This window comes from Schistocerca americana, chromosome 2 (assembly GCF_021461395.2).
Source record: "Schistocerca americana isolate TAMUIC-IGC-003095 chromosome 2, iqSchAmer2.1, whole genome shotgun sequence".
In the NCBI taxonomy this organism is placed as follows: domain Eukaryota; kingdom Metazoa; phylum Arthropoda; class Insecta; order Orthoptera; family Acrididae; genus Schistocerca; species Schistocerca americana.
In genome coordinates this window covers 378,662,266-378,688,228 of record NC_060120.1, presented here as the reverse complement: position 1 = coordinate 378,688,228, position 25,963 = coordinate 378,662,266, and the positions used below count along the sequence as shown (strand labels likewise).

The window sequence follows — 25,963 nt, the reverse complement described above, 5'->3', positions numbered from 1 at the left end:
TCTGTGACTGTTCGGAATCTAAGTCACGTACTCTCTGTAAATTACCTAAATTATAAGGGCTGTGTGAGTTTGAGAAATGTTCGGAATGTGGCGTATGCTGTGTCGTGTTAGAGGCTGAAATATTTTTCATCTCCGTCACTTCTTGCTGTAAAGATAACAATTTTCTACGTCATGTATTATAGGACGAACCTATCTCACTGACTGTCTGCTGTATGTTTTGGATTTCGGGTGTTTGATTGAACGAAATTGGTGACGTATCGTCTGATTTGGTGTCATCGTTATTTTCGATAACGTCAATACGACTGGTCAATTCATCAATTTTTTCAGTCAGTGCTTTTACCTGATCGTCATTTTTAGTGTCACAAGCATTAATTTGTTTTTGCGTTGTACGTGTGGTTTCGTTTAATTTCTTAATGTCTGCTTTAATGGCTTCAGGATCCTGGATTATTTCCAATTGTTCAAGTCTGCTGGTCACTGTTTGAAAGTCTACTGTGTGTGTGTCTGTTTTTATTTTAAGACCGGAGATTTCATCATACAATTCCGTGTTCAACTGTTTGATAGTACTGATTTCGTCTGATACTGTAGCAATGTTGTTGTCTATGTATGTTTTTGCTTTCGTAAACAACTTACGCTTATCTTCCTGTCTCTGTGTAGTAATTTTTTCCATGACTTGTTTCTTTACTTTGTTCTATTCCTCTATCAATTTGCGGTAACGCATTTCACTGTTTTGTAGGTGGTGATTAAAACGTTCATTAAATTTCTTGTCGACTTTCGCATCCAGAGTGCATGAAAGTTCTGCTGACATTAATTTAAACTCGTCGTGTAACTGTGTTGCGTTTTCTGAACATTGTTTAGCAACTGCACTAATTTCATCTCTAAGTAATTTTGTTGTGGCTGCATGTGTATTACTTAATTCTTGTGCAACAGATCTAATTTCTTCACTACTGTTCCTACCACAAGCTTTAATTTCCTCACGTAATTGTTGTTTAGTTCATGACATTGCACGGCAACGGCTGTAATCTGTTCACTAAGTTGTTTGTTCTGTTCACTAAGTTGTTCGCTTGATTCATTAAGGTTGTCGTGTTTTCCATGCGACTGTTTGAGATTTTCATTAAGTTGCCTATAATTAATGTAGCAATACAGCCATAACTTGATCCAAGCCAAAATTAGCGACTCTTTTCTCTGTGCTGTGTGATGGTGTATCTGCATGTGTCACGTTTTGTGTAACCATTTTGACATTGTCTGTTTCAGGAAAAGCTTTGATAATAGGATGTGCACTGTTGGTCACTACATCGGAATCAAATAAATCTGACATATTTTGCGTACATGGTTCGTCTTCGTTTGAAACATTTATCTGTTCACTGAGTAAATTTCGCAAATCCGGTGTGTTAAACTGGGCAGCGTTCATTGTGTCGGAACTTATCGCGTCAACAATTGTCGTTAAATTTAGTGTGGACATAATTGAATTTGTTTGTTCATCATTTGAAATAAAATCATTGCTGGTGGTCGGCACCCACTGATTGTCTGAAATTGGAGGATTATCATTAAGACACTGAGCTGAGTGTCGCTAGTATTATCAGTCAGATTATTCAAGTCGGCTTTTCACTCATTACGGATCGCGATGTACTGTTGGCAGTTTTTCGCGGCATTTTCACAAGTCATAAGTAGGCACAAAATCAAAGACAAAGCAAAATGGTACAAGTACAATAACAACAAAGAGCAATAAATTGCCGATGATCTGTGAATGAAAGAGCGACAAATTAGTAAATGCGTTGTGCCAGATGCAAACTACATTTAACATTAGGTAGATAAGAGCTGATACATATACAGTATAACTGACGACTTCTCAGGAATTCACAAAAAAATACGATCCTGGCCGATTGTCGAAAAGCGTAACATCCCAACAGTAAAAATAATATGTATAACATTCACATTTAGTTAACCTCCCAACAGTTTACTTTACCATAACCTCGAAATAGTTTATTATTCCGTAACCTCGCAATAATAACGTGACTAACCTCCCAATACAAATTGTGACCTTTCAATAATTAATTGGATTTGAATATAAACTGGTAAATTTGGACGTCAGCAGTGCTGCGTAATGGCCCTGAAAGATCATACCGAATAAATTGAAAATTCTTACCTCAATGAAGTCGCCGGATAACGTGTATACGTTTGCTCCTGTACGAAAGTTTTCTAGCACAGCCCAGTGCAATGCTGGCCGCTAGATTTGTCACGTATAGAAAGAAACAACTGATTTTTCTTTACGATAATCGGGATGACCATGGATTGCAGAAATTAGTAAATTCTTTAAATTCAGATGAATGATTCTTAAACGGTTAATTTTATAAAAAAAGATTATTATTAAAAGATTTTCTGAAACATTCACATGGGACTTGATATAACAATAGTACAAATTTACTTGTAACAAACTACATATGCCCGCGGCTGCTTTTACCTTATACTACACCGCTCACGCACCGCCATCGCTCACCACGACCGGCCCAGCCAACTCCATACACACGACTGCTAGCTGCTACTTACTCCTACTGCTGACACCGCTGTTACTGCAGCCAACACTGCTCTCTGGTCTGAGATTCTCTTATAGCTTACATATCGCAGGCAACGCGTGAGCAATCCATCGAAATTACACCTGCTCGAGTGCGCTAGCAATAAATTCCTTAGTCATGGACCTCTTACATAGTCAAGGACGTCTTACACTATAATGGCTCTGTTTACATGGAATGGTCATACTGAACCGATTATTGACTGGAAACGGTTATGTTTGGCTCCTTGGAGATGGTTTGCAACCACTCATGGACTTCATGTTCCCAAACAACGATCTACATCTACATCTACGTGATTACTCTGCTATTCACAGAAAGTGCCTGGCAGACGGTTCAATGAACCACCTACATGCTATCTCTCAACTGTTCCACTGTCGAACGGCACGCGGGAGAAACTAGCACTTAAATTTTTCTGTGCGAGCCCTGATTTCTCTTATTTTATGGTGACGATCGTTTCTCCCTATATAGGTGGGTTCCAACAGAATGTTTTCACAATCGGAGGAGAAAACTGGTGATTGAAATTTCATAAGAAGATCCCGTCGCAACGAAAATCTCCTTTGTTTTAATGACTGTCACTCCAGTTCACGTATCATGTCTGTGACACTATCTCCCCTATTTCGTGATAATACAAAATGAGCTACCCTTCTTTGTACTTTTTCGATGTCATACGTCAGTTCCAACTGATGCGGATCCCACACCGCGCAGCAATACTCCAGAATAGGGCGGACAAGCGTAGTGTAAGCAGTCTCTTTAGTAGACCTGTTGCACGTTCTACTTGTTCTGCCAATGAATCGCAGTCTTTGGTTTGCTCTACCCACAATATTATCTATGTGATTGTTCCAATTTGGGTTATTTGTAATTGTAATCCCTAAGCATTTAGTTAAATTTACAGCCCTCAGATTTGTGTGACTTATCCCGTAATCAAAATTTAGCTAATTTCTTATAGTACTATGTGAATAACTTCACACTTTTCTTTACTCAGGGTCGATTGCCACTTTTAGCACCATACAGATACCTTATCTAAATCATTTTACAAGTCGTTTCGATCATCTGATGACTTAAAAAGATGGTAAATGACAGCATCATCTGCAAACAATCTAAGACGGCTACTCAGATTGTCTCCTATGTCGTTAATATAGATCAGGAACAATAGAGGGCCTATAACACTTCCTTGGAGAACGCCGGATATTACGTCTGTTTTACTCGATGACTTTCCGTCTTTCACTACGAACTGTGACCTTTCTGACAGAAAACTACGAATTCAGTCTCACAACTGAGGTGATTCTCCGTAGGCACGCAGTTTGGTTAGAAGACGCTTGTGAGGAACGGTGTCGAAAGCCTTCTGGAAATCTAAAAATGTGGAATCAATTTGACATCCCCTGTCAATAGCTCTTATTACTTCATGAGTATAAACAGCTAGTTGTGTTTCACAAGTTTTCTGAAACCGTGCTGACTATGTGTCAATAAATGGTTTTCTTCGAGGTACTTCATAAGGTTCGAATACAGTATATGTTCTAAAACCCTACTGCAAATCGACGTTAGTGATACAGGCCTGTAATTCAGAGGATTACTCCTACTTCCCTTTTTCGGTATTGGTGTGACTTGACCAATTTTCCAGTCTTTAAGTACGATCTTTCTGTGAGCGAGTGGTGGTATATGATTGCTAAATATGGAGCTATTTTATCAGCATACTCTGAGAGGAACCTGACTGGTATACATTCTGGACCGGAGGCCTTGCCTTTATTAAGTGATTTAAGCTGCTTTTTTACACCGAGGATATCTACTTCTATGTTTCTGATCTTGGCAGTTGTTCTTGATTGGAATTCAGGAATATTTACTTCGTCTTCTATGGTGAAGGAGTTTCGGAAAACCGTGATTAATTGCTTTAGTGGCACTGTCACCAGTGACTTCACCGATGTAATTTTTATGGAAGACAATGGGCCAAGCCGGCCGAGGTGGCCGTGCGGTTCTAGGCGCTGCAGTCTGCAACCGCGAGACCGCTACGGTCGCAGGTTCGAATCTTGCCTCGGGCATGGATGTGTGTGATGTCCTTAGGTTAGTTAGGTTTAAGTAGTTCTAAGTTTTAGGGGACTAATGACCTCAGAAGTTGAGTCCCATGGTGCTCAGAGCCATTTGAACCATTTGAACAATGGGCCACATCACCGGCACATAGTTGTTTGCGATTGGTTTGAAGATTGAGGACAATTCGAGCGAATGGTTTGGCCACCCAGATCGCCCGACAATAATCCCGTACAGCATATATGGGACATAATGGAGCGGTCAGTTCGTGCACAAAATCCTGCACCTGCAACACTTCCGCCGTTATGGGCGACCATAGAGGCCGCATGGCTCAATCTTTCTGCAAGGGACTTCCAACTGTTTATTGAGTCCGTGCCGTGTCGAGTTGCTGCAATACGCCGGGAAAATGCAGGTCCGACACATTATTAGGAGGTATCTCCTGACTTTTGCCACCCCAGTGTGAGACGGACACTGGTGACGTTGGTGAGTGCCGGTGTCCAGCCTGCCAAGAGCGTGGCAAACAATTGGCGCCAAGCGTCGCTCTCGGAGAGAACTCGTTCTTCCACTCGAACGCGCGGCCTTCCAGCGGGTGCTCGGCGCCGCCGCCCGCCCTCGCGCTCGCACGTGTCCCCTTCCAGCGGCTCCAGCGGCGGCCGGCGGCGCTCGCAGACGGCAGACCGCGCCGCCCTGACACGGCGGCCGCAGCATCCCGCGTTCAGAAGCAGCTACCCGCACACTCGCTATGGACGCCGGCAGGAAGCGCACGCGCGCCAACCCGCGCAAGACGGCCAACCCGCTGTCCGTGCTCTGCTTCTGGTAAGTCGCCGGCCACCGGCTACCCGGCAGCTGCTCCTCGCAGCTCTCGGCGGTACTGCGCAAATTTCACGCACTATCCGAGACGTGCGCTGCGGCGCCGTTCCCACCTGCACTATAGACGTTCAGCCGTACCATCCGTATTCAAGTGAGCACTTATATTATAGACATACTACGACAAAGGCGTCTGAGGTAAAAATGGTTTCGGAATTCTTCAGATGTCTCTATTAACCGTGCGTGTGAAGTTACCAGCGCTGAACGAAATGAACACGGTGGAAGAAAAAATACAGACCGTCCGTATCCTGTCTCAAAGCTACTGAACTAACTTCGATACTAATAAGTAGAGGATTCGGGAATATCTTGTTAGTATTTAATAGCCTCTTTGTTACATCATTACCCTCCTACAAATCAATAATCAGTAACTGAAATCAAATTAAGAATAAGTAGTATCAAAAACCATTTGCAAAACAAAATCATTTTCAAATGCAAATTATTGACAGCTTACACAAATTATCAATTTCAAGACAAGAAAAACTGATAAGACGTTATAGAAACTAGGTTGCTTTGCAAATATCACGTATTCCGTGGTAGAACTTCTTCCGTACGAACTACTCCTTAACTGTCCACGCGTTACGTAACTACTTCTAAAAGTGTTCTGTAACTTGCTTACCAAAAAACTCTGTAACTAAAAATGAACTATATCCTCCAAATAGCTTTAACATATAATACAGCACTTAAACATGTAGAACTCGTAATATTTACAAGCGCTGCACACAACACAACCTCATCAGCCGCAACAACAAAAACAGTAGATAATGCCGGGAACTGCTTACGGCGGTCCCCATGTGATTCTAAAGTCACCCATTAGACTGAAACACAGTCCAGGAAACATCATGTGTCCCTACGTACAGTGTCCTCCAGGTAAAACACTCTCCCCTACGATATCATCGAATGGGCAGCAAAATACAGTGTGACTTCCACCTCGGTTTTGACACGTGTGCCGCTTCTCGCATCTGTTCCATGACATCTCAAATTACTTTGGCTTTGTTAGTCGACGTTACGTTCACAAAATTGCACCAGAGCAACAATGCATAATTACCAGTGATTTTGGCAGCTAGAAGCTGCGAACATTCGAGCATTGCAGAAACTTTTTCCATCGTACATTGTGGTGCAGTTGGTAAAGACTGGTCTTACATTCGGGAAGAGCAGGGTTCTGGTCGCGTTCGGCAATTTTGATGAAGTTTTTGCCGGCCGGTGTGGCCGTGCGGTTAAAGGCGCTTCAGTCTGGAACCGCGTGACCGCTACGGTCGCAGGTTCGAATCCTGCCTCGGGCATGGATGTGTGTGATGTCCTTAGGTTAATTAGGTTTAAGTAGTTCTAAGTTCTAGGGGACTGATGACCACAGAAGTTAAGTCCCATAGTGCTCAGTGCCATTTGAACCATTTTTGATGAAGTTTTTCGTGCTTCCACAAAGCCGTTTCAGACTGATGCTGGAGTCCTTCGTTGATTTACTCATGTATCCTAGTTCATAAGCGATTGCTTTTTCTCTTCTCTTTTCTTTATTTCTTGTTTACCTATTAAGTTATCTTTCCCACGTGCTAGCCCTGTTTTCTATGTCTTGATGATTGAAGAGCTTCGCACTAGTGTTCGTAGCAGATACAGAATCAGTTCTTCATTTATACTGCGTACTGAGGGAAAAGAATTAAGTGAAATGTCGTCATACTACCAGAAACCATTTGAAACAAAATTGGCAGTGAAGAAATTTAGTGATTAGCGAATGTTGTAGCAGTTCATAATTTGATCGCTAGTATCATCTGAAATATCTCCCATTTTTCCTACAAAAATCTGCCAAATTACATCGATATGCTTTTTAAAGGCTGTACTTACTCTAAGCATTTCTCTGTGGTGGAAATCCCCCGGATGGTTCGAAGTATATGCTCGTATTAAGAGCGTCGGCTTACGCATCCGGGTGTTTCTCTTTATGCCACGTAATGGCCTCAGAACCTGCGATAGAGGCGCCTCATCTACTGGAAAGATTGCGAAGGTCTGGTTACAAAAACTCCAACAGACATTTCCTATACTGCTTGTTAAAATAGATTCCCTTGAGTTTTGGCAAGACTCTTCCGAATTTAGAAACACTTCCAGAGACTATGTCCACTGGCAATCAAGCTCACTAGCGAGTGGCTGATTTATTTATGACTGTCCTACATTGTTACCTACATCCTAAAGCGTAAAAGTTGTTACATTTGTAGCTTGGACGTAACAAAGGTGCGTTTCGTTCGAAAACTCTAACACTATTACATAATTGTTAAGCAGGTCTATATTTATCTCTTTTCAATATTCATTTTTCCTATTTTCTTATGTTACTGGGAGTTCAATACCGTTTTGCCCTCCTTTGGCGAGACAGATAGAGATAGAACACTGTAGATGAATAACATACATAAATGGCAACAGTGGAAAAGTAAGGCTTGCGTTCTGCCGTGCTATGGTACCTTAAATGACTTGATGCTAGGCGATTTTGCGCGTGTAGCATCGTACTAGTATTAACAACAAACCTTGTTAATTCACGTCCGTAATCTTTAGTAACCTTTGGAATGTTAATCTTTTTAACAATTGCTGTATCAACGAATTGGAAATGTCCTCTATATATTAATTACAAAGACATGCTTACACTATTAATGTATTAACTATCACCACTCACGCCCACTTGCTTAAGTGACTTTACAGATGCAACGAACCAAAGGCGCGGAAATATTATAGCACCCGTGATAAAATCGAAACGAAGTTTCATAATAGACACAGCCGACAGTTAAATGAGATCCGACATTATCGACTCAAAACATGCCTCCCTCAAATTGGATTACAAGATGAAAAAATTTAAAATTCTTTAATATGCGTCAAAAATGAAAATTATTTTCCCAGTCATCGTAAAAGAAATAAAATGTCTCAAATAATTATTATAATAATTATTTTGCGTATGCTTCACATTACGTAATTTTATCCTTTGTCTTATATCGCGTAATCCATTTTCTGTAATGTCTCACATTTACAGTTCAGAACATCGAAAACTTGTAAATCAACTTGAATTGAGTGTAAAATTGCAATAAGCCTGAAACAAATAATAACTATTTTCTTACTTCTGCCGGCCGAAGTGGCCGTGCGGTTCTAGGCGCTGCAGTCTGGAACCGCGAGACCGCTACGGTCGCAGGTTCAAATCCTGCCTCGGGCATGGATGTGTGTGATGTCCTTAGGTTAGTTAGGTTTAACTAATTCTAAGTTCTAGGGGACTAATGACCTCAGAAGTTGAGTCCCATAGTGCTCAGAGCCATTTGCACCATTTCTTACTTCTAAAGGAACCCAGAATTTCAGTTATGCTAGACTGTTCAAAACATACTGTACTTTTGTCTATGTGCACAAAAACTGATTACTACTTGAATTTCGGGGAGTTCATTGAAGCAAGGAACATATCCTATTCGTCGTAGTCTCATTGCTTTGCAGTTTCAGTACCGCATTTCTCTTCGCCTAAAAGCTCGGCGCCCGTAAAAGGTTGAACGCAAAGTGCTTCACATTAGTTTTTATTGAAGCATGCTTTCCAATACTAATCTAATCGTTCTCAATCTTTATGCCTTTGTGTAGGTAGTATCGCGAGAAGTTGCTTCGTTACACAACACACCAGCGCGAACCAATAGTCTTAAACGGTTGCGTAAGCACCAGCCAGATCCTTTACGTAAAAATGAAGAAAGCAACTGAGAATTCTGTACCATTCTGCACACTCAGATCCTTATTGGTCTGTTTCGTAAGCCTACTTGCTATTCTGCTATAAACTAGTAGTGCCTAGGTATATGAAGCAAAATTCTTTCATGTTCTTTTTTTTTTTCCACGCAGATTCAGTGTCTGTCCTGCTTGTATCAGGAGCAGTTAACAAAAATTTTAGGAGAAGAACACTTTCTATAAGTTAAGTGTGTGTTCACATTGATTGTAGGCTTTCATTGTGCCTCTCGTCTACTTAAAAAAGCATGGACTAGACAATTTGCACAATCCTTGGAAGAAATAATAATAATAATAAACAACGATATATTCAAGAACAATATGATTAATAAAATCAATAACTGCTGACGTACTGTTGGAAGAGTTGCCAAAACTTCATGTATTTCTTTTATATTTACTGTAACAGTCTCAGCTGCAATGAGTCACACTTGATAACTAGCTTTGCTCAAATGACAGAAGCCACGGAATGTTGTCACAGATATACTTTAGCGCTGTTCATTTCATTTTGGAACTTATGACTACGTTCTTTTTAAAGAATTTTGACCTTTCATAACTCGTGTTTTACACATCAGAAAATTATCATCAGAGGTGACAAACTAGTTATTAAACGTGACTAATAATTACAGCTGAGACTGCTACAATAAATATATTAATAATTATTAGTATCAGTCGAAAAAATAATAGTAATAACATAAAAGCGGCAGTGAATGGAAATAAAGGAGAACGAAAGTAGGATTATCAGATACGGGGATAGTGGTCAGACTGAAAGCCATGTTGAAGAATGAAAGATAGTAAACAGCAGAGGGAAGAAGAAAATTTCGGAGTTTTAAATGTTTTATTCAGTGCGGTGTTGAAGGCAACATAAATTTACTTCTGAACGTACGTACATGCGTAAACTGTTCATTGCCAGATGTCGCAAGAATATACAGGACGAGGTTCGTGTGGTAGGGGGGAGTGCTATACCTGGAGGATAGTGTAGCCAGGAATACATGACGCTTCCTGATCGGTGTTTCAGTCTAGTGACTGATTTTAGCATCACATGAAGGACGTGTTTTGTGACACATGAGATTTTGTTTTGTGCAGCGTTTGTAAATATTACGAGTTCTACACAGTTCAGTGCTGTAATTATTAAAGCTATTTGGAGGATATTTTTAAGTCTTCAGTTACAGAGTTTTATGGTAACTGAAATTATATATTTTTAAAACCAGTTACATAATACGTAAATGCTTAAGCCATACGTCGTGCGCCATCTTGTACCTTAAAACGGAAGAAGATCTTCTACCATGGAACACGTGATATCTGCGAATGAACCTAATTTCTTTAATGTCTTAACAATTTTCCCTGTTTTCAAAATGGAAATTTGTGTCAGTTGACAAATGCTTCTATTTCAGTTTATTTAACTGGTTTTTGATGGCACTTCTTCAGTTGATTTCACTTAATGATTATTTGTGTGTATTGGATCAGTAACGTAACACATAGACTATTAAGTACCGTATTAACAAGATTTTTCTCGATTGCAGTGCTTTTTAATCTCAATAAAAAAAATTTAAAATTCTTCTGGGTCTGCAGCATTATATATGTCTTGTAAGGACATCATGTGTGCATTAAGCCAAAACGCTGCTTTGTGTAACAGTTGTTATTATTGTGACTTTATTTTCATTGGCTATAGGCCTATTTCGGCTCAAAGGCCACTTTCAAGCACTCTGCAACATTTAGATCGTATATCTGTGAGTTTACGTAATAAATAATTATTTTGTACTTTTGACGTAAGACTTACTTCGATATTAGGTTGTTGACGCTCTTGCTGTTATATATCTTACTTGGTTCGTTTTTAAGCAAAGCACAGACGAAATTATAAATATCTCGTTAAGTAATATCTCAGAAATGGAATATTTCTTTGTTGGCCAGTATCGTAAAGATCTTGTTAACATTTTGCAAGTTTGACAGCTTCGATTTGTCACCGATGTTACATGGTTACAGATTTGTTTTTATAAATCTATGGAGTTGTATGGCAGTAAAATCTTTGCAGGTGTATATTGGTGTTCGTTTTATGAAATTATCCGTGGTCAATAATTTCAATAAAATTTTCAAAATAGTTTTTATGTTTTAAATCGGTATGTTCGTTTAAAATTTTTTCTGGATATTTGCGGGTGTGTATACAGATTTCTATCTCTTCCAGAAAGTTCAATATTGCGCCTTTTGGTGTTATGTGGAGAATTTGCATCGACTTTTCAATCTAGTTTATGTTGTGATTTTCAGTTTTTACATGGTTAAATAATGTAGATGGGTTTGTGTCACTGTTTCTGGTATGTTCTCGGTATCTAATTTGGAAATTGCTGCTTGTTTGGCCTATATATTTGTTCCTAGACACAAGATCATGTTGTACCTTGGAACAGTTTGCCACATTTGAAAAATGTATTTTTCCCGGAGTAATTTTTGTATTTCAGAAAAAGACTGCAGCACACTTAAAGCAAATGCTATCGTTTAGAAATGGAATAAGAAGATATATTAAACTTCTGTTCGGGACTGGCTAGAGACAAAAGTCAGAAGGATGACAAAAGACCAAGAGTACCAAGAACCGAGGGCGAAATTTAAAACGTACGCAGAAACTGAAATACATATTTATATAATACTATAATAATTATATCGTGATGCCGATACTGGAGAGGCGATTGACAGGCACAATAAGGATGAAATAGCTTCCACCTTCAGCTCCTCTGCAAAAGGACCTCTGTATTTTGACACGGCGTTTGCAGCGGACGTTGCCTGCACTTGCCGCCTTAGGCAGACCCGCTGCCATGCTTACGTAACTGCTGGCGTGAAAGGTGAGCTGCAGTTTAACGATTCTGTACGCTGCATCACTGACTCATAACGTGTTCCTGCCAGCTGAAGCTCGACATCTCTTCATTCTAGTTTGTTGTAATTTCAAACGAGGCTCCTACAAACTTATATTTCATTTTCGTCTGTGCTTCGCTAGTTCTCTGAGGGGGAAGCGTGCATTACCACTGACGACAGTCTTGGACGGCTTTGGAAGCTGTGTTACGTAACGTATATTCCAAGTTCTTATGGAGTGAGCAAGGGGAAAAACTGAAACGTAAACTGAGACAACTGTTCGTCGAATCGAAACACCAGCTTTTCGGCCGTAATCAAAAAGTCTGTCCTTCTCATTTACAGACATTAAGTGTGACCAAGTTAGTACTTTGTTTGTTTGCTTAAAAAGCAGGTCGGGTGGTCAGAGGCGGCGAAGGTCAATCAATTTGTCAACGGCGTAACACTTCTTGCCAATTTATTCATTTAGTTACGTAATTACAGTTACATAAGAGTGATAATTATTAGTTTCATGGACAAAACTCGTGGGAGATGAACATTGAATATTTCGAACGAAACAGGCTGTCTTATAGATATTCGTGCAAGAACCTGCAATAACTTGCAGTTTTTCGTTCAATTTATCATCATCATGCTGCATCTCAAAACATCGACCAGTTGAAGTGACGCAGTAGTTAACCAGTGGATCTTATTCGCGAGGAATGGGATACACGTTCCCCAAATCACAGCTTAATTTAAACCTTTCAGAACCACTGGCTACAATTGTGTGCATTAAATTTTACTTGATTTAGCTACAAGAAAAATATTTTTCATCGATGGAAACCTGATGCACATGTTTGTGAATTTTTCGTTTTTTCGTAGTGAACAAGTGCTGCCACCTGTTATGCATCAATGTAAAAATATCAGTAAGTGAATATAGTACTGCTCAGCACCTTGTGTTCATCAGAAAACATTTTATTGTTGTTTTTTTACGTGGTAATTATTGAATCATCAGTTTATTTATGATACCACTGATTACTTCAAAATCAATTATTTTAATCCATAAAAATTATATTTTGAAACATAGATACATGTATATGTACAAATATTACTTGTAAAAGCATTAAAACATCATCTATGAGCATGAGAGCTTAAAAAAGAGTTCCCACCCTCCAGCAAAATTTTGGTCTGAAAAGGTTAAGTTTTCCTGGATTTTCATAAATCACTGAAGGCGGTATTGAGATGGATTCCTGAACCAGGCACTGCCTTTTGTTTTCGTCACTTGTTCAGTCCAATATCGGCCGCCTTAAACTCTGCACTTCTGCGCTTCTTTTTCATAACTTCGTGATGATCCGTAACATCTGCACAAATGAAGCGATCTCCAAATGAGAAGGAGAGTGGTAATATATGCCACGTGTATTTCTTAACATCTTGAGAAAAACGTGTAATTTGCAAACTGTTATACTTTCAAAGTTTAAATTCGGCGAATTAATTGTCATTCGTGAACTCCTTAAGTAGCCAGCTTATTCGACGATCTGAAGCCGTTGTCAGTTTTGAAACTCAAAGGGAAGGGAACAGTGAAAAAATACTTTGTAGCGTTTTTATAGCACGTACATCTTTCGTAATTAATAATATAATGCCCTGTCTTATCCTTTGAATTAACAATGTGAGAACGTAAGTGGTTACACAAGTTGAGGCATTATGGTGATGGTCCTTTTCTTTCTTTTACACAAAATCAGTGTTGTGGTTCTTTTCTGCAGGTTTTTGTTCACACATTTCGTCATCCACATCTGTATTCACATGTTGAATCACTTTGCTGTTTCCGATCACATGTCTATAGTAGTGCATACTAGTATCCTTTACCCATTGCGCTCCAAAACGGTTCACCAACGTTTTCTGAACGTCAACCACCTTTGCCTCTGCAACAGGAATGCTAATTGGCAATGGGTTTAGGTGCACAGAAGACTCTGTTTTGGATTTCTCTAGGAAATGGATGCCGAGGTTCTTTCCTCGCGTTGCTTGGGATATGCTTTGCATCAGTTCCCGTACTCTTCATCTTGGCTGTCAACACACACAGTACTCAGAACTACAACTCACAAAACACTGTCTGGCGCCTGCTCTAACATCCTAGAAGCAAAGCAGCGAGAGTGCCGTGACCTGGCACGAAACATTATGACTGGTGCGTACACGATGCAGATTTTGAAACGGGAAAAAAATGGAATAGTTCTGTTCACTTTGTAGGGGTTGAAACTCGTTAATACCGGTTTGTTTCCTTCAATAATAATAATAATAGTCTTATCGCAGCCTCCTCGGTGATCTTTGGGGTCAATACGTGACCAGGGAAAAATCATCTTAATAGTGGTAGTTGTCCGTTCCCATCAGCCTAGTAGATGTATTGTGTAGATGATTACAGTTGGTGCTTGCGTAATGTAGTTTTCTCTGTTGTCATTGACAAGAAGGTCACGATTGAGAAGGAAAAGTGTAGAAACAGTTGTCGACACTTACAGTCTCTCCAGATGAAGTGTGAGGCTTGCGATGAGGGTAGCGTGATCCGCTTCAGAGAGGAACAGATAGGATAATACGTACGACCAAAGGAAAATAAAATCTGACACATTAAATACAAATGTATACGGTATAGCTGTGATAAAATTCAGGAAACACACACAAACTTCACGCACGCACGCACGCACACATGCACGCGCACGCGCTCGCGCGCGCGCGCGCACACACACACACACACACACACACCTACATTTTACTTGGTCGTGCTGTCGGTATCGCCACTCGAAAGAGGAAGTCAATTTAATATTCTCACTCGACGTACGTATCGCCATTAACAACAAAGGAAACGCTAAACGAACGATTTGGTACGTACCTTTCTTCCCCCATCCCAAGAAATTATGCGATATATGTTCCTTGTACCACAAATATTGCGGTCACTTCACCGTCAAGTGGCAAAGAGTCATGACAATTTAGTGACTTTGGCCACAAAAGCGAGTTACTCGTTTCTGTTACTTTCGTGCAGAAGATCAATTACCAGAGTTCATAATTTACGTTTTAAGGCGAATTATCTTTCGCCCCAAGGTACTTGCTTTTCTCACAATTTACACAACGACGAACTCGTAATGGCTGTATATCTGAAAACAGGCGCTGCTGCTGCCCGAAGGCCAGACAGGGCGTGATTCAGACAGCAAAGACGGATTACAATTCCGCAGACGTCTACGGCTGCTATTACACTCGTGAACCCTCCGTTGCTGTCCGCTCGCTTCAGGAGCGGTGCTAACTGGGACAGCAGATTGCTGTGTTTCTCAACAGAAATGCCGCTTCGCTGACTCGTCGCAGATGCACCACCGGTGCGTACAAGGTACGGAAAGGCCTTCAGCGTAAGCGATCTGTGTTAATTAGTACGTGCAACAGCAAAAGCAAGTTCAGTGCTGTTTTTACAGACAGCGGCGTTCACAGTCCACCCCTTTCTAGCCTCTTACGTAGAACATGCCCGAACAGTTATTTACCATTTGAAGTACCTGTGCGGCTGGTCCCGGTGGAGGTTCGAGTCCTCCCTCGGGCATGGGTGTGTGTGTTTGTCCTTAGGATAATTTAGATTAAATAGTGTATAAGCTTAGGGACTGATGACCTTAGCAGTTAAGTCCCATAAGATTTCACACACATTTTTTTTGAAGTACACGCGATTAATACGCTTAAAGATGTCAGCACAAGGTTTTCGACTAGTTTAGCTATGTGACGTGAGGCGTGATTAATGATTACATTTACTGGGATACTATCGGTTTGAAGCGTTCTCGGTAAATTCTCCAAAAGAAGATTACTGTGATACAGTGATTTCTAATGCTTGTTGTGAAATGTGTTGTATAAATATCCTGAACAGAGTAAAAATTGTACGAACAAATGAAACGCAGTTCCAGTCCCGTTAGTCGATATTTATCTGGCCATGAGCTGCAGTGTGTCGCAGCCTTGGCTTTCGCTGTCAGCGCCTGTCCTGAATATTACTTCGAAGTACAATCCAAACATGACATGCAGGGCGTCACTGAACTCATATTTTCAATAGCAAATGAATATTAAAAAAAAGAATTCATAGCCTCATAACAAAACGAAATATCACGGGTGATAAGAATTACGACTTCTGAGTTTTCGAAAATGTAATACTAAGACTAAATATAGCTTTTCTCACTGGTTCATCCAGACTTGTCTAAAACCATGTCTCCATCACCGAGTCATGTCTCTAGAGCAGAGTTTCCCGAACTGTGAAATCTCACGATTGACAAAAACTTCAACTTTTGACTTTTCTGGTATTCCGCGGGAAGTTAATAAGTGTTCCGCGGAAAACTGTTAATAACATGCCCGTTTTTCTGAAATTTTGAGGATACTAATTACCTTTTTAAATTTTATTCTGATTTCTGTGTTATTAATTATAATTTAAAACTGAAGCAATCACTGCGTAAAACACATTTTTATCATTTTCAAAATTTTTTTAACGTTCAAAATAAACAAGGTGAGCTGTCAGTGTAACATGATTCTCGAAGTGTTCCGTCAGAGGTTGGGAACCTCTTCTCTAGAGTCTAGAACGACCAAAACTACTGCAAGTCCGAAAATGGTGGATCTCACTCTGAAATGTTGATCATGTGACTGGTTGCTCCTTTTGTAGACTATAATCGTGGCGTGGGCTCTGTATGTTACACCATACCTCTGGAACGCTAGGAACAATTTCAATTACATTTGTGACTTAGTACCTACACAGAAGAGAGTGAGGGAGAACTATGGAAGTAAGACATCCGTAGTATCCACCGGAGTGTGAAATTTAGTTTACCTCTGACAGAAACAACGGCTCTAAAACACCTGTGTATCGAATAGAAATGTCTTTGGATGACAGATGCAGGTAGATAAGTCCATACAGGTACATGAGAGCCATGTGCTTCAACAATCGCAATGGGCGGGAAGCAATGGCGCAACAATGTTTCGGTATCTTCATCTCAGGGTAGCACTTGCACCCTACGTCCCCAACTAGTTGTTGGATGTATTCTAATCTTTGTCTTTCCCCACACTTTTTACCCTCTGCAGTTCCCTACAATACCATGGAAGTTATTACGTGATGTCTTAACGCATGTCCTATCATCGTGTCTCTTATTCTTATCAGTGTTTTCCATATGTTCCTTCCTTCGTCGATTCGGCGGAGACCCTACCTTATCTTACCAATCCATTTGATTTTCAAAATTCTTCTGCAGCACCACTTTCGAACGCTTTGATTCTCTTCTATTTCGTTTTTGCACATTCTCAGAAATTTCTTCCTCAAAATAATGCAATTGTTTGATATCAGTAGACTCATCTTGGCCAAAAATGTCTTCTTTGCCTGTGTTACTCTGCTTTTTATTCCTCCTAGCTTCGTCCGTCTTGGGTAATTTTGCTTCGAGGATAGCATAATTCCTTAACTTCTCTACTTCGTGGTCCTCAATTTTGATGTTGAGTTGCTCGCTGTTTTATTTCTGCTACATATCAGTACCTTTGCCTTCTTTCGGTTTACTATCAGTTCATATTCTGTGCTCAATGAACTGTTCATTCCATTCAGTGGATTCTGTAATTCTTCTTCATTTTGGACTCGCATTCGGGAGGACGACGTTTCAAACCCTTGTCCGGCCATCTTGATTTAGGTTTTCCGTGATTTCCCTAAATCGATTCAGGAAAATACTGGAATGGTTCCTTTGAATGGGTACGGCCGACTTCCTTCACCATCCTTCCCTAACCCGATGCGACCGATGACCCCTCTGTTAGGTCCCCTCACCCATATCAACCAACCAACCAATCTTATTCACACTCAGCGAGGGTGACAACGTCATCAGTGTATCTCATCACTGAAATCCTTCCACACTGAATTTTAATCCTACTCTCGAACCTTTCTTTTGCGGGAAGTGGCAACCAAACGACTATTCGAGTTGGTGTGTAGAATCTATGAGACTGGCGACGTACCAGCAAACTTTCGGATAGATATGATCCACAAAATGCCGAAGATAGCAAGGCCAGATAAGAGTGAGAACTATCGCACAACCAGCTTAACAGCTCATGGATCCAAGTGCTGACAAGAAAAATATGCAGAAGAATGGAAAAAAATTTGATTATCAGTCAGATGACATCAATTTGGCTTTCGGAAAGATATAGGCAGCAGAGAGGCAGTTCTCGCGTTGCGATTGATAACGGAAGCAACACTGAAGAGATATCAGGACCCGTTCATAGGATTTTTCGACCCACAGAAAGGGTTTGACACTGTGACGTAGTGCAAGATGTACGAAATTTTGAGGAAAATGGGAGTAGTCTTTGGGGAAACACAGGAAAAATACAATATGAATGAGAACCAAGAGGGAACAATAAGGTTGGAAGACAAAGAACGAAATGGTCGCATTAAAAAGTATATAAGACAGAAGTGAAGTCTTTCGCCTCTACTGTCCAATCTATACGTCGAGGAGGCAACGACGGGACAAAAAGAAAGGAATTAAAAGAAAGGTAACGCTTTACCGGATGTTTGCAATGGGGAAGAGATCTACAAACTTAATGGCCAGGGCAACAGTCAAACACGTTCTGTGTCGAGACACGTTAGGACAATATGTAGTCTTACGTTATCTTGTTGGAAGATAATGTTACAGAGACTTCGAAGCTAGCGAACAGTCACGGCCTGAACAGGTCGGAAATGTAGCGCCTGCTTTCCAGATTAGCAGCTGGTCGAACCACAGGTGTTCGTATTGTGTACCCAATGACTCGGTGCAGGCCAGTCCATTACAGGGATGTTATTGTCGTGTAACCACTACGCCACAGGCAGTGCATAATGAAAAGGTGCTCGATCGTGTTGAAAGATACAATCGCCATCCCCGAATTGCTCCTCAACAGTGGGACACAAGAAGGTGCTTAAAACATCAATGTAGGCCTGTGCTGTGATAGTGCCACGCAAAACAACAAGGGGTGCAAGTACCTCCATGAAAAACACGACCACACTATAACACCACCGCCTCCGAATTTTACTATTGGCACTACACACGCTGGCAGATGATGTTCACCGGGCATTCGCCATACCCGCACTCTGCCATCGATTCGCCACCACACAACGTTTTTCCACTGTTCAATCGCCCAATGTTTACGCTCCTTACACCAAGCGAGGCGTCGTTTTGCATTTACCGGCGTAATGTGTGGCGTATGAGCAGCCGCTCGACCATGGAATCCAAGTTTTCTCACCTCCCGCCAAACTGTCATAGTTCTTGCAGTGGATCCTGATGCAGTTTGGAATTCCTGTGTGATGGTCTGGATTTATGTCTACCTATTACACAATACAATCCTCTTCAACCGTCGGCGGTCTGTGTCAGTCAACAGACGATTTCGGCCTGTACGCTTTTGTGCTGTAAGTGTCCCTTCACGTACCCACTTCGCTATCGCTGGACGTAGGGATGTTTAGGAGTGTGGAAATCTCGCGCACAGACGTATGATACAGAGACACCCAATCACCTGACCACGTTCGAAGTCCGTGAGTTCCGCGGAGCGCCCCATTCTGCTCTCTCACGATGTCTAATGACTACTGAGGTCGCTGATTTCGAGTACCTGGCAGTAGGTGGCAGCACAGTGCATCTAATATGAAAAACGTATGTTTTTGGGGGTGTCCGGATACTTTTGATCACATAGTGTACATGTAAACACTGAGCTATCTGTGTACACTTGAGCTTCGTCATTTTGTGAGTGACGTAATTGTGTTTGAAATGAAAATTTTGGCAGCTGTATGAGTTGTGGCAGGGTTAATGCTTGTTTACATCGCTGCATAAGGCAAAAAAGAAAATAATAAGAAACGTGTTTGGCTTCGTGAACGGATAAAGAAAGGGCCTCAGCTCGGTTACTCAGCGACCTTGCTTTACGAAATTGACTAGAAGACGTGGAAGTTATTTCAATAATCTATTCTACAATTTGTGAATGGAAAACACTATTGTGACGTTTTGAATAAATTAACCTTGAATGAAGAATTCGTCTTTCCAGATTTCTGTACCCTTTTCTTCTCTCAACTATTTTCCTCGAAAAAGAATCGGCCAACTTGAACCATGGGATTTTAGTCTCGTTGACGTGGCTGTTCCTTGCCTGCATTGTTCTTAATTCATTTGTATATGTACTCCTAACTGAACGAATATTGCTCTAAATCTCAGATATTTTGTACCAATCCATGTTCAGATCACGTGCGACAGCCACGAGCGCGGCAGCACGTCGCTGGTTGCTTTCGTAGTCAAAATCATTAAAATCCCACAAACACCTATGAATAGCGTCGATACCCAAAAAGCGAACAATTTTCTCCCTTCCCCGCATCATGTTCCATTTTTTTCACACACGTGATTTCAATGTTCATGCAATTAGTACAGCCAAAGTTGAAACAAGCCGAAAATGTTTAGTTTCGCCAACGAGTTGCGCAAATGTGCGCCGCGCATGCGCGGTGGCCGGTAGCACAGTTGCGTGCAACTTGGTGTCGTCGTCGAAACTAGGGTTAATGTTCAGCTGTCCTACAGCGTCGCCCCTCATTTGAGTACAGCGCCCGGAGCATTCACGTAATTGTGTGAAACAGTCGAAACTGACGTTCTTTGAGATGCTGTTCAACATTAGCTTGAGCCGATCGTTCGCGTGAATTTCTGCTCGTTGTCGTTTTGTAGTAGCTTCATAATCATAATACCAAGTACCGTCATCCCTTAAAAGTTTTTGCTTTTCAGTCAAGTCGCGGCATGCGACCACGTGTCGCTGTTCTCGCTCAGGAGTCAAGTACTGCGGGACAAACTCTACGGACACTTTTCTCCTCTTTAAACCATTCTGGAGAATGTCTTGAATATCTGATGTAGAAAAGTTGCTCAGTTGCCACGTGTGACACACCGGTGTTGACACTCTACGATCGTACGTCCACTACTTAACACTGTTGCTCATAACTGAATGGTCGAATGCTCACCTGTTGTTTACAACTGTTAGTTCAAACTGCGCTCGTAGTTCCTACGCTGACATAGCTTATACTCCAGAAATAGAATCGGTCTCGGAAGCTTTTGGACGGACGGTGTAGAATGTAGATGATGTTACAAAAACTTAACTCGTGCGGTTGCGCTGAGTGCTATCATTTGCGTGTCCAAGAATGTTGCACACTTTAGACGAAAATTTCAGGCTCTTTGCATGCCGCTTTCATGTTGTCGCTATTTTAATGTCCAACAACATATATTAGTGATGATTACTCCTTCATTTTAAAAAAATCTTGAGAAGTTCCTACGGGACCAAACTGCAGAGGTCATCGGTCCCTAGGCTTACACACTACTTTTTTTACACTCCGTCTTCAAGCCACAAGTGGCCCATCGGTACCATCCGACCGCCATGTCATCCTTAGCTGAGGATGTGGATTGGAGGTGCGTGCGGTCAGCACACCGCTCTCCCGGTCGTTATGATGGTTTTCTGTGACCAGAGCCGCTACTATTCGGTCGAGTAGCTCCTCAATTGGCCTCACGAGGCTCAGTGCTCCCCGAAAAATGGCAAGAACGCACGGCGGCCCGGATGGTCACCCATCCAAGGCAACGCCCGACAGCGCTTAACTTCGCTGATCTGACGGGAACCGGTGTATCCACCGCGGCAAGGCCGTTGTCGTCTTACACACTACTTAATCTTAAGCTAAGGACAACACACACACACACACACACACACACACACACACACACACACACATATGCCCGAGGGAGGACTCGAAACTCAGAAGGAGGAATCGCGCGAAACGTGGCAAGGTGCCTAAGACCGCGCGGCTATGCCGCTCGGCTGTCCGTTCTCACTCACTGTGTCGTGCGGTACTAAAATACCCTCGGCAGCGCAACGGTGGGTTCTTTGAGTTGCTCCGGAAGCAGAATGAGTGGAACTATAACTTATAAAATAACAGTTCACTTCATTACAATACAGATATGAAGATTTACTAACTTTGTATAATTCCACAGGAGTTTCCTGAATATTTACAACTGTCTCTGAATATTGAAGTGCAACCCGATACAGACAAATTTACAAGACTTTTCACTTGCAGAACAACGGAAATAATGTCCACGTTATGTTCTGCCTAAGACATTTAACACACTGGTGGCCTATCTAAGACGATGCTGCAGTCTTGATCATTGACTGCGAACTGGGCTGAGGACGGCGTTCCTCATTGGTGCGGCATGCAGCGACTACGCTCCTCTGTGATTTCGGTGCGAGGTGCCAACATTTCTTCGCACTATCGCACATTGATTATTAGTGATCCCACTCTATAAAATGAAATTGAATTCGGTTGAAGAGAGGCCGTCGAATATTAGTGCAAGTCGCTGTAAGTACTCAGATACTTGCTACACTGGTGGCACGTAGCACATGAGATCGCGCACTCGACTGGAAGGCATGATACTGTCTCATCATACGAACTGTTACGACACAACCATAGTTTCTGAGATTTTCATGTGAGCTAGCTTAGGGAGTGTTACACTCTTAATACCGTTATGTTCCAAATGCTATGAGCAATAAACGCATTCGTGTAACATGTTTGCCCCATATGGTACGCCACGTGTCACTACTTTGAGCGCAACCTTTATACACTACTGGCCACCACGAAGATGACGTGCTACAGACGCGAAATTTAACCGACAGGAAGAAGATGCTGTGATATGCAAATTATTCGCTTTTCATGTTGGCGCCGGTGACAACACATACAACGTGCTGACATGAGGAAAGTTTCCAACCGATTTCTCATACACAAACAGCAGTTGACCGGCGTTGCCTGGAAAAACGTTGTTTTGATGCCTCGTGTAAGAAGAAGAAATGCGTACCATCACGTTTCCTACTTTTATAAAGGTAGGATTGTAGCCTATCGCGATTGCAGTGTATTGCATCGCGACATTGCTAACCACGTTGGTCGAGATCCAATGACTGTTAGCAGAATATGGAATCGGTGGGTTCAGGAGGGTAATACGGAACGCCGTGCTGGATCCCAACCGCCTCGTATCACTAGCAGTCGAGATGACAGGCATCTTATCCGTATGGCTGTAACGGATCGTGCAGCCCCTTCTCGATGCCTCAGTCAACAGATGGGGACGTTTCCAAGACAACAACCATCTGCACGAACAGGTCGATGACGTTTGAAGCAGCATGGATTATCAGTTCGGAGACCATGGCTGCGGTTACCCTTGACGCTGCATCACAGACAGGAGCGCTGCGATGGTGAACTCAACGACGAACCTGGGTGCACGATTGGCAAAACGTCATTTTTTCGGATGAATCCAGGTTCTGTTGACAGCATCATGATGGTCGCATCCGTGTTTGGGACATCGCGGTGAACGCACATTGGAAGCGTGTATTCGTCGTCGCCATACTGGCGTATCACCTGGCGTGATGGTATGGGGTGCCATTGGTTCCACGTCTCGGTCACCTCTTGTTCGCATTGACGGCTCTTTGAACAGTGGACGTTACATTTCGGATGTGTTATGACCCGTGGCTGTACCCTTCATTCGATCCCTGCGAAACCCTACATTTCAGCAGGATAATGCACGACCGCATGTTGCAGGTCCTGTATGGGACTTTCTGGATACAGAAAATGTTCGAATGCTGCCCTGGCCAGCACATTCTCCAGATCTCTCACCAATTGGAAACGTCTGGTCAATGGTGGTCGAGCAACTGGCTCGCCACAATACGCCAGTCACTACTATTGATGAACTGTGGTATTGTGTTGAAGCTTCATGGGCAGCTGTACCTGTACATGCCATCCAAACTCTGGCTCAATGCCCAGGAGTATCAAGGCCGTTATTACGGCCAGAGGTGATTGTTATGGGTACTGATTTCTCCAGATCTATGCACCCAAATTGCGTGAAAATTTGATCACATGTCAGTTGTAGTTCCCTTGTAAGAAGTAGCGGCTCCGGTCACGAAAAATGACGGCGGCCAGAGAGCAGTGTGGCTGTACACATGGCCCTTCACATCTGCGTCCAGTGCGCCTATCGGCTGAGGATGACACGGCGGTCGATCGGCACCATTTACCGTTCCGCAGGCTGTTCGGAAAGAGTTCAAAAAATGAAGCACATTATTGAATGATGCACGAAATCATGTACAACAAATTATGTGCCCACTGAATATTTAAACCTCAGTGTTTTACTTTCAATCTCAGAATTTTAAACACTGCTCGAGGATATTTCTCTCGTGGAATTTCACTCAGTTACGTCACTAAGGTATGAACATATCAGCGGCTGTCCACTGCTTTGATTGTTCAGCAGCGCGTCAAATGTTTCTCTAGTATATTTTGTTCCTTACTTTTAAAGAAATCATTTCGCAAAACGTTTTACCAATTTTTCAATATTGTTTTCCTTTTTCTTGGGGTAATTAATATTTGCAAGCCATACACATGATGTACACTCGTCATGTATTAAATTTAATTCCTGTTATTTGCCATATTCCATTTCATTCATCACACTGTTAAGATACGCCGAGACGTTATCTCTTTGCGAATAAAGTAAATTTAGTTCCAGTATTTTGACCGAAGCAAGACAGTAAAACTGGAGTACAACTTTCTGTCGACGACGAAGTCATTCGGGATGAAGTATACGCTCGGACTGGACCAGGACAGGAATGGAAATCGAAAACGTAATTTTCAAAGCAACCATCTCGAAATTCATTTAACTTGGAAAGAGCAAACTCACAAAAAGTAAATCTGGATGGCCGGACTGTTATTGGAACCCTGTTTCTCCCAATGAGAGTCAGTTTTGAGAGGTCAGAGAACGAGGGCCCATGGGTAATTTTTGTGTGCCACATAACCTTGTCGGCGACGCCTGCGTTCACATCGTCGGATTGTTGTCAGTATTTCTAAAGCTCTGTATATCGTCGCAGTTCGCTGTCGGTGACAATAAAGCGCCTGCGGTGCGGTACTCTACAAAGGAGTGTAGCCAGTGTTTCTCACACTCGATCTAGCTAAGCCGGCCAAACTGTTTCGAAAGCTTTAGGAACGCCCAGAGTTAAACTGGTATCGCTTCTTTACTCATTTCATAAGTTCCGAAAGACATGCAGGTGCCAGGAGGCGCGTTTCTTGCGACTCTCAACGAAGGGGCCACTGTATCCTTTTTATACACCAATCTGGTCGCTAGCTTTCGAAACACAAGGGATTGAAACTGTGGGTCACAGTCACCTGTTTCATCGCGTTCCGAGCGTATTGCCAGTGCTTGTTAAAAGCCTTATAATGTACTGGCGCAAGCGAGACGGGGGGCCTACGACACTACTGTACTTTATTGTTACCGCTGCTCGAGGCATGCCACACACGCTTTCCAGAAGAAAGTGTTATGAGGAGGCAAGGACCCTCCAGAACCTCGAGGAAGTACACCGCCGCCGGCCGCTGTAGCCGAGCGGTTGTAGGCGCTTCAGTCCGGAACTGCGCTGCTGCTACGGTCGCAGGCTGCAATCCTGCCTCGGGCATGGATGTATGTGATGTCCTTAGGTTAGTTAGGTTTAAGTAGTTCTAAGTCGAGTGGAATGATGACCTCAGATGGTAAGTCTCATAGCGCTCAGAGCCATTTGAACCATTTGAACTACGCCTCCCAAGCCTTCACTCGGGATGGCGCGGGCAGTTTGCTGTAAATTTAGAATATAACTCCTTACCCGTTACCAGCAAATTTTAGCTGAGGCATAGAGCAATGCGCTGGTTTCCAGAATGTCCAAAACGTGGGCTCAGCTGATTCGCTAGAGAGACAGTTCGATTGCAAAATAGGGATGTCAGGATGACTTGTTCAGAACTAAGTCCTTTCATAGGATAACATCGCAAACTCGGAAGCTCTTGATTGTAGGTTCGTTTGAGCATTTGCGGGCTCATGTGCATGCACAGAACTGAAGTCGCGTATGAGTAGCACCATCTCTCGCATCTGGCTACTTGAAGCATGGCTGTTAGCTGTATGATAAGCAGTAGCAAGTAGCCAGATGCTACACGGATAAATTTTTCTGACATGCCCAAG

General features: G+C 42.1%; 1 protein-coding gene across 1 annotated transcript in view; it reads left to right on the top strand.

The window, feature by feature from the left end:
* Positions 1-5,277: 5,277 nt before the first annotated feature.
* LOC124594735 (ATP-binding cassette sub-family C member 4-like) overlaps positions 5,278-25,963 on the top strand; it is a 279,421-nt gene continuing 258,735 nt past the window's right edge. Inside the window, exon 1 of the mRNA XM_047133107.1 lies at positions 5,278-5,402. Within this exon, the coding sequence (XP_046989063.1) occupies positions 5,329-5,402 (74 nt within the window). The 5' untranslated portion in view covers positions 5,278-5,328. The remainder of the gene's footprint in view (positions 5,403-25,963) is intronic.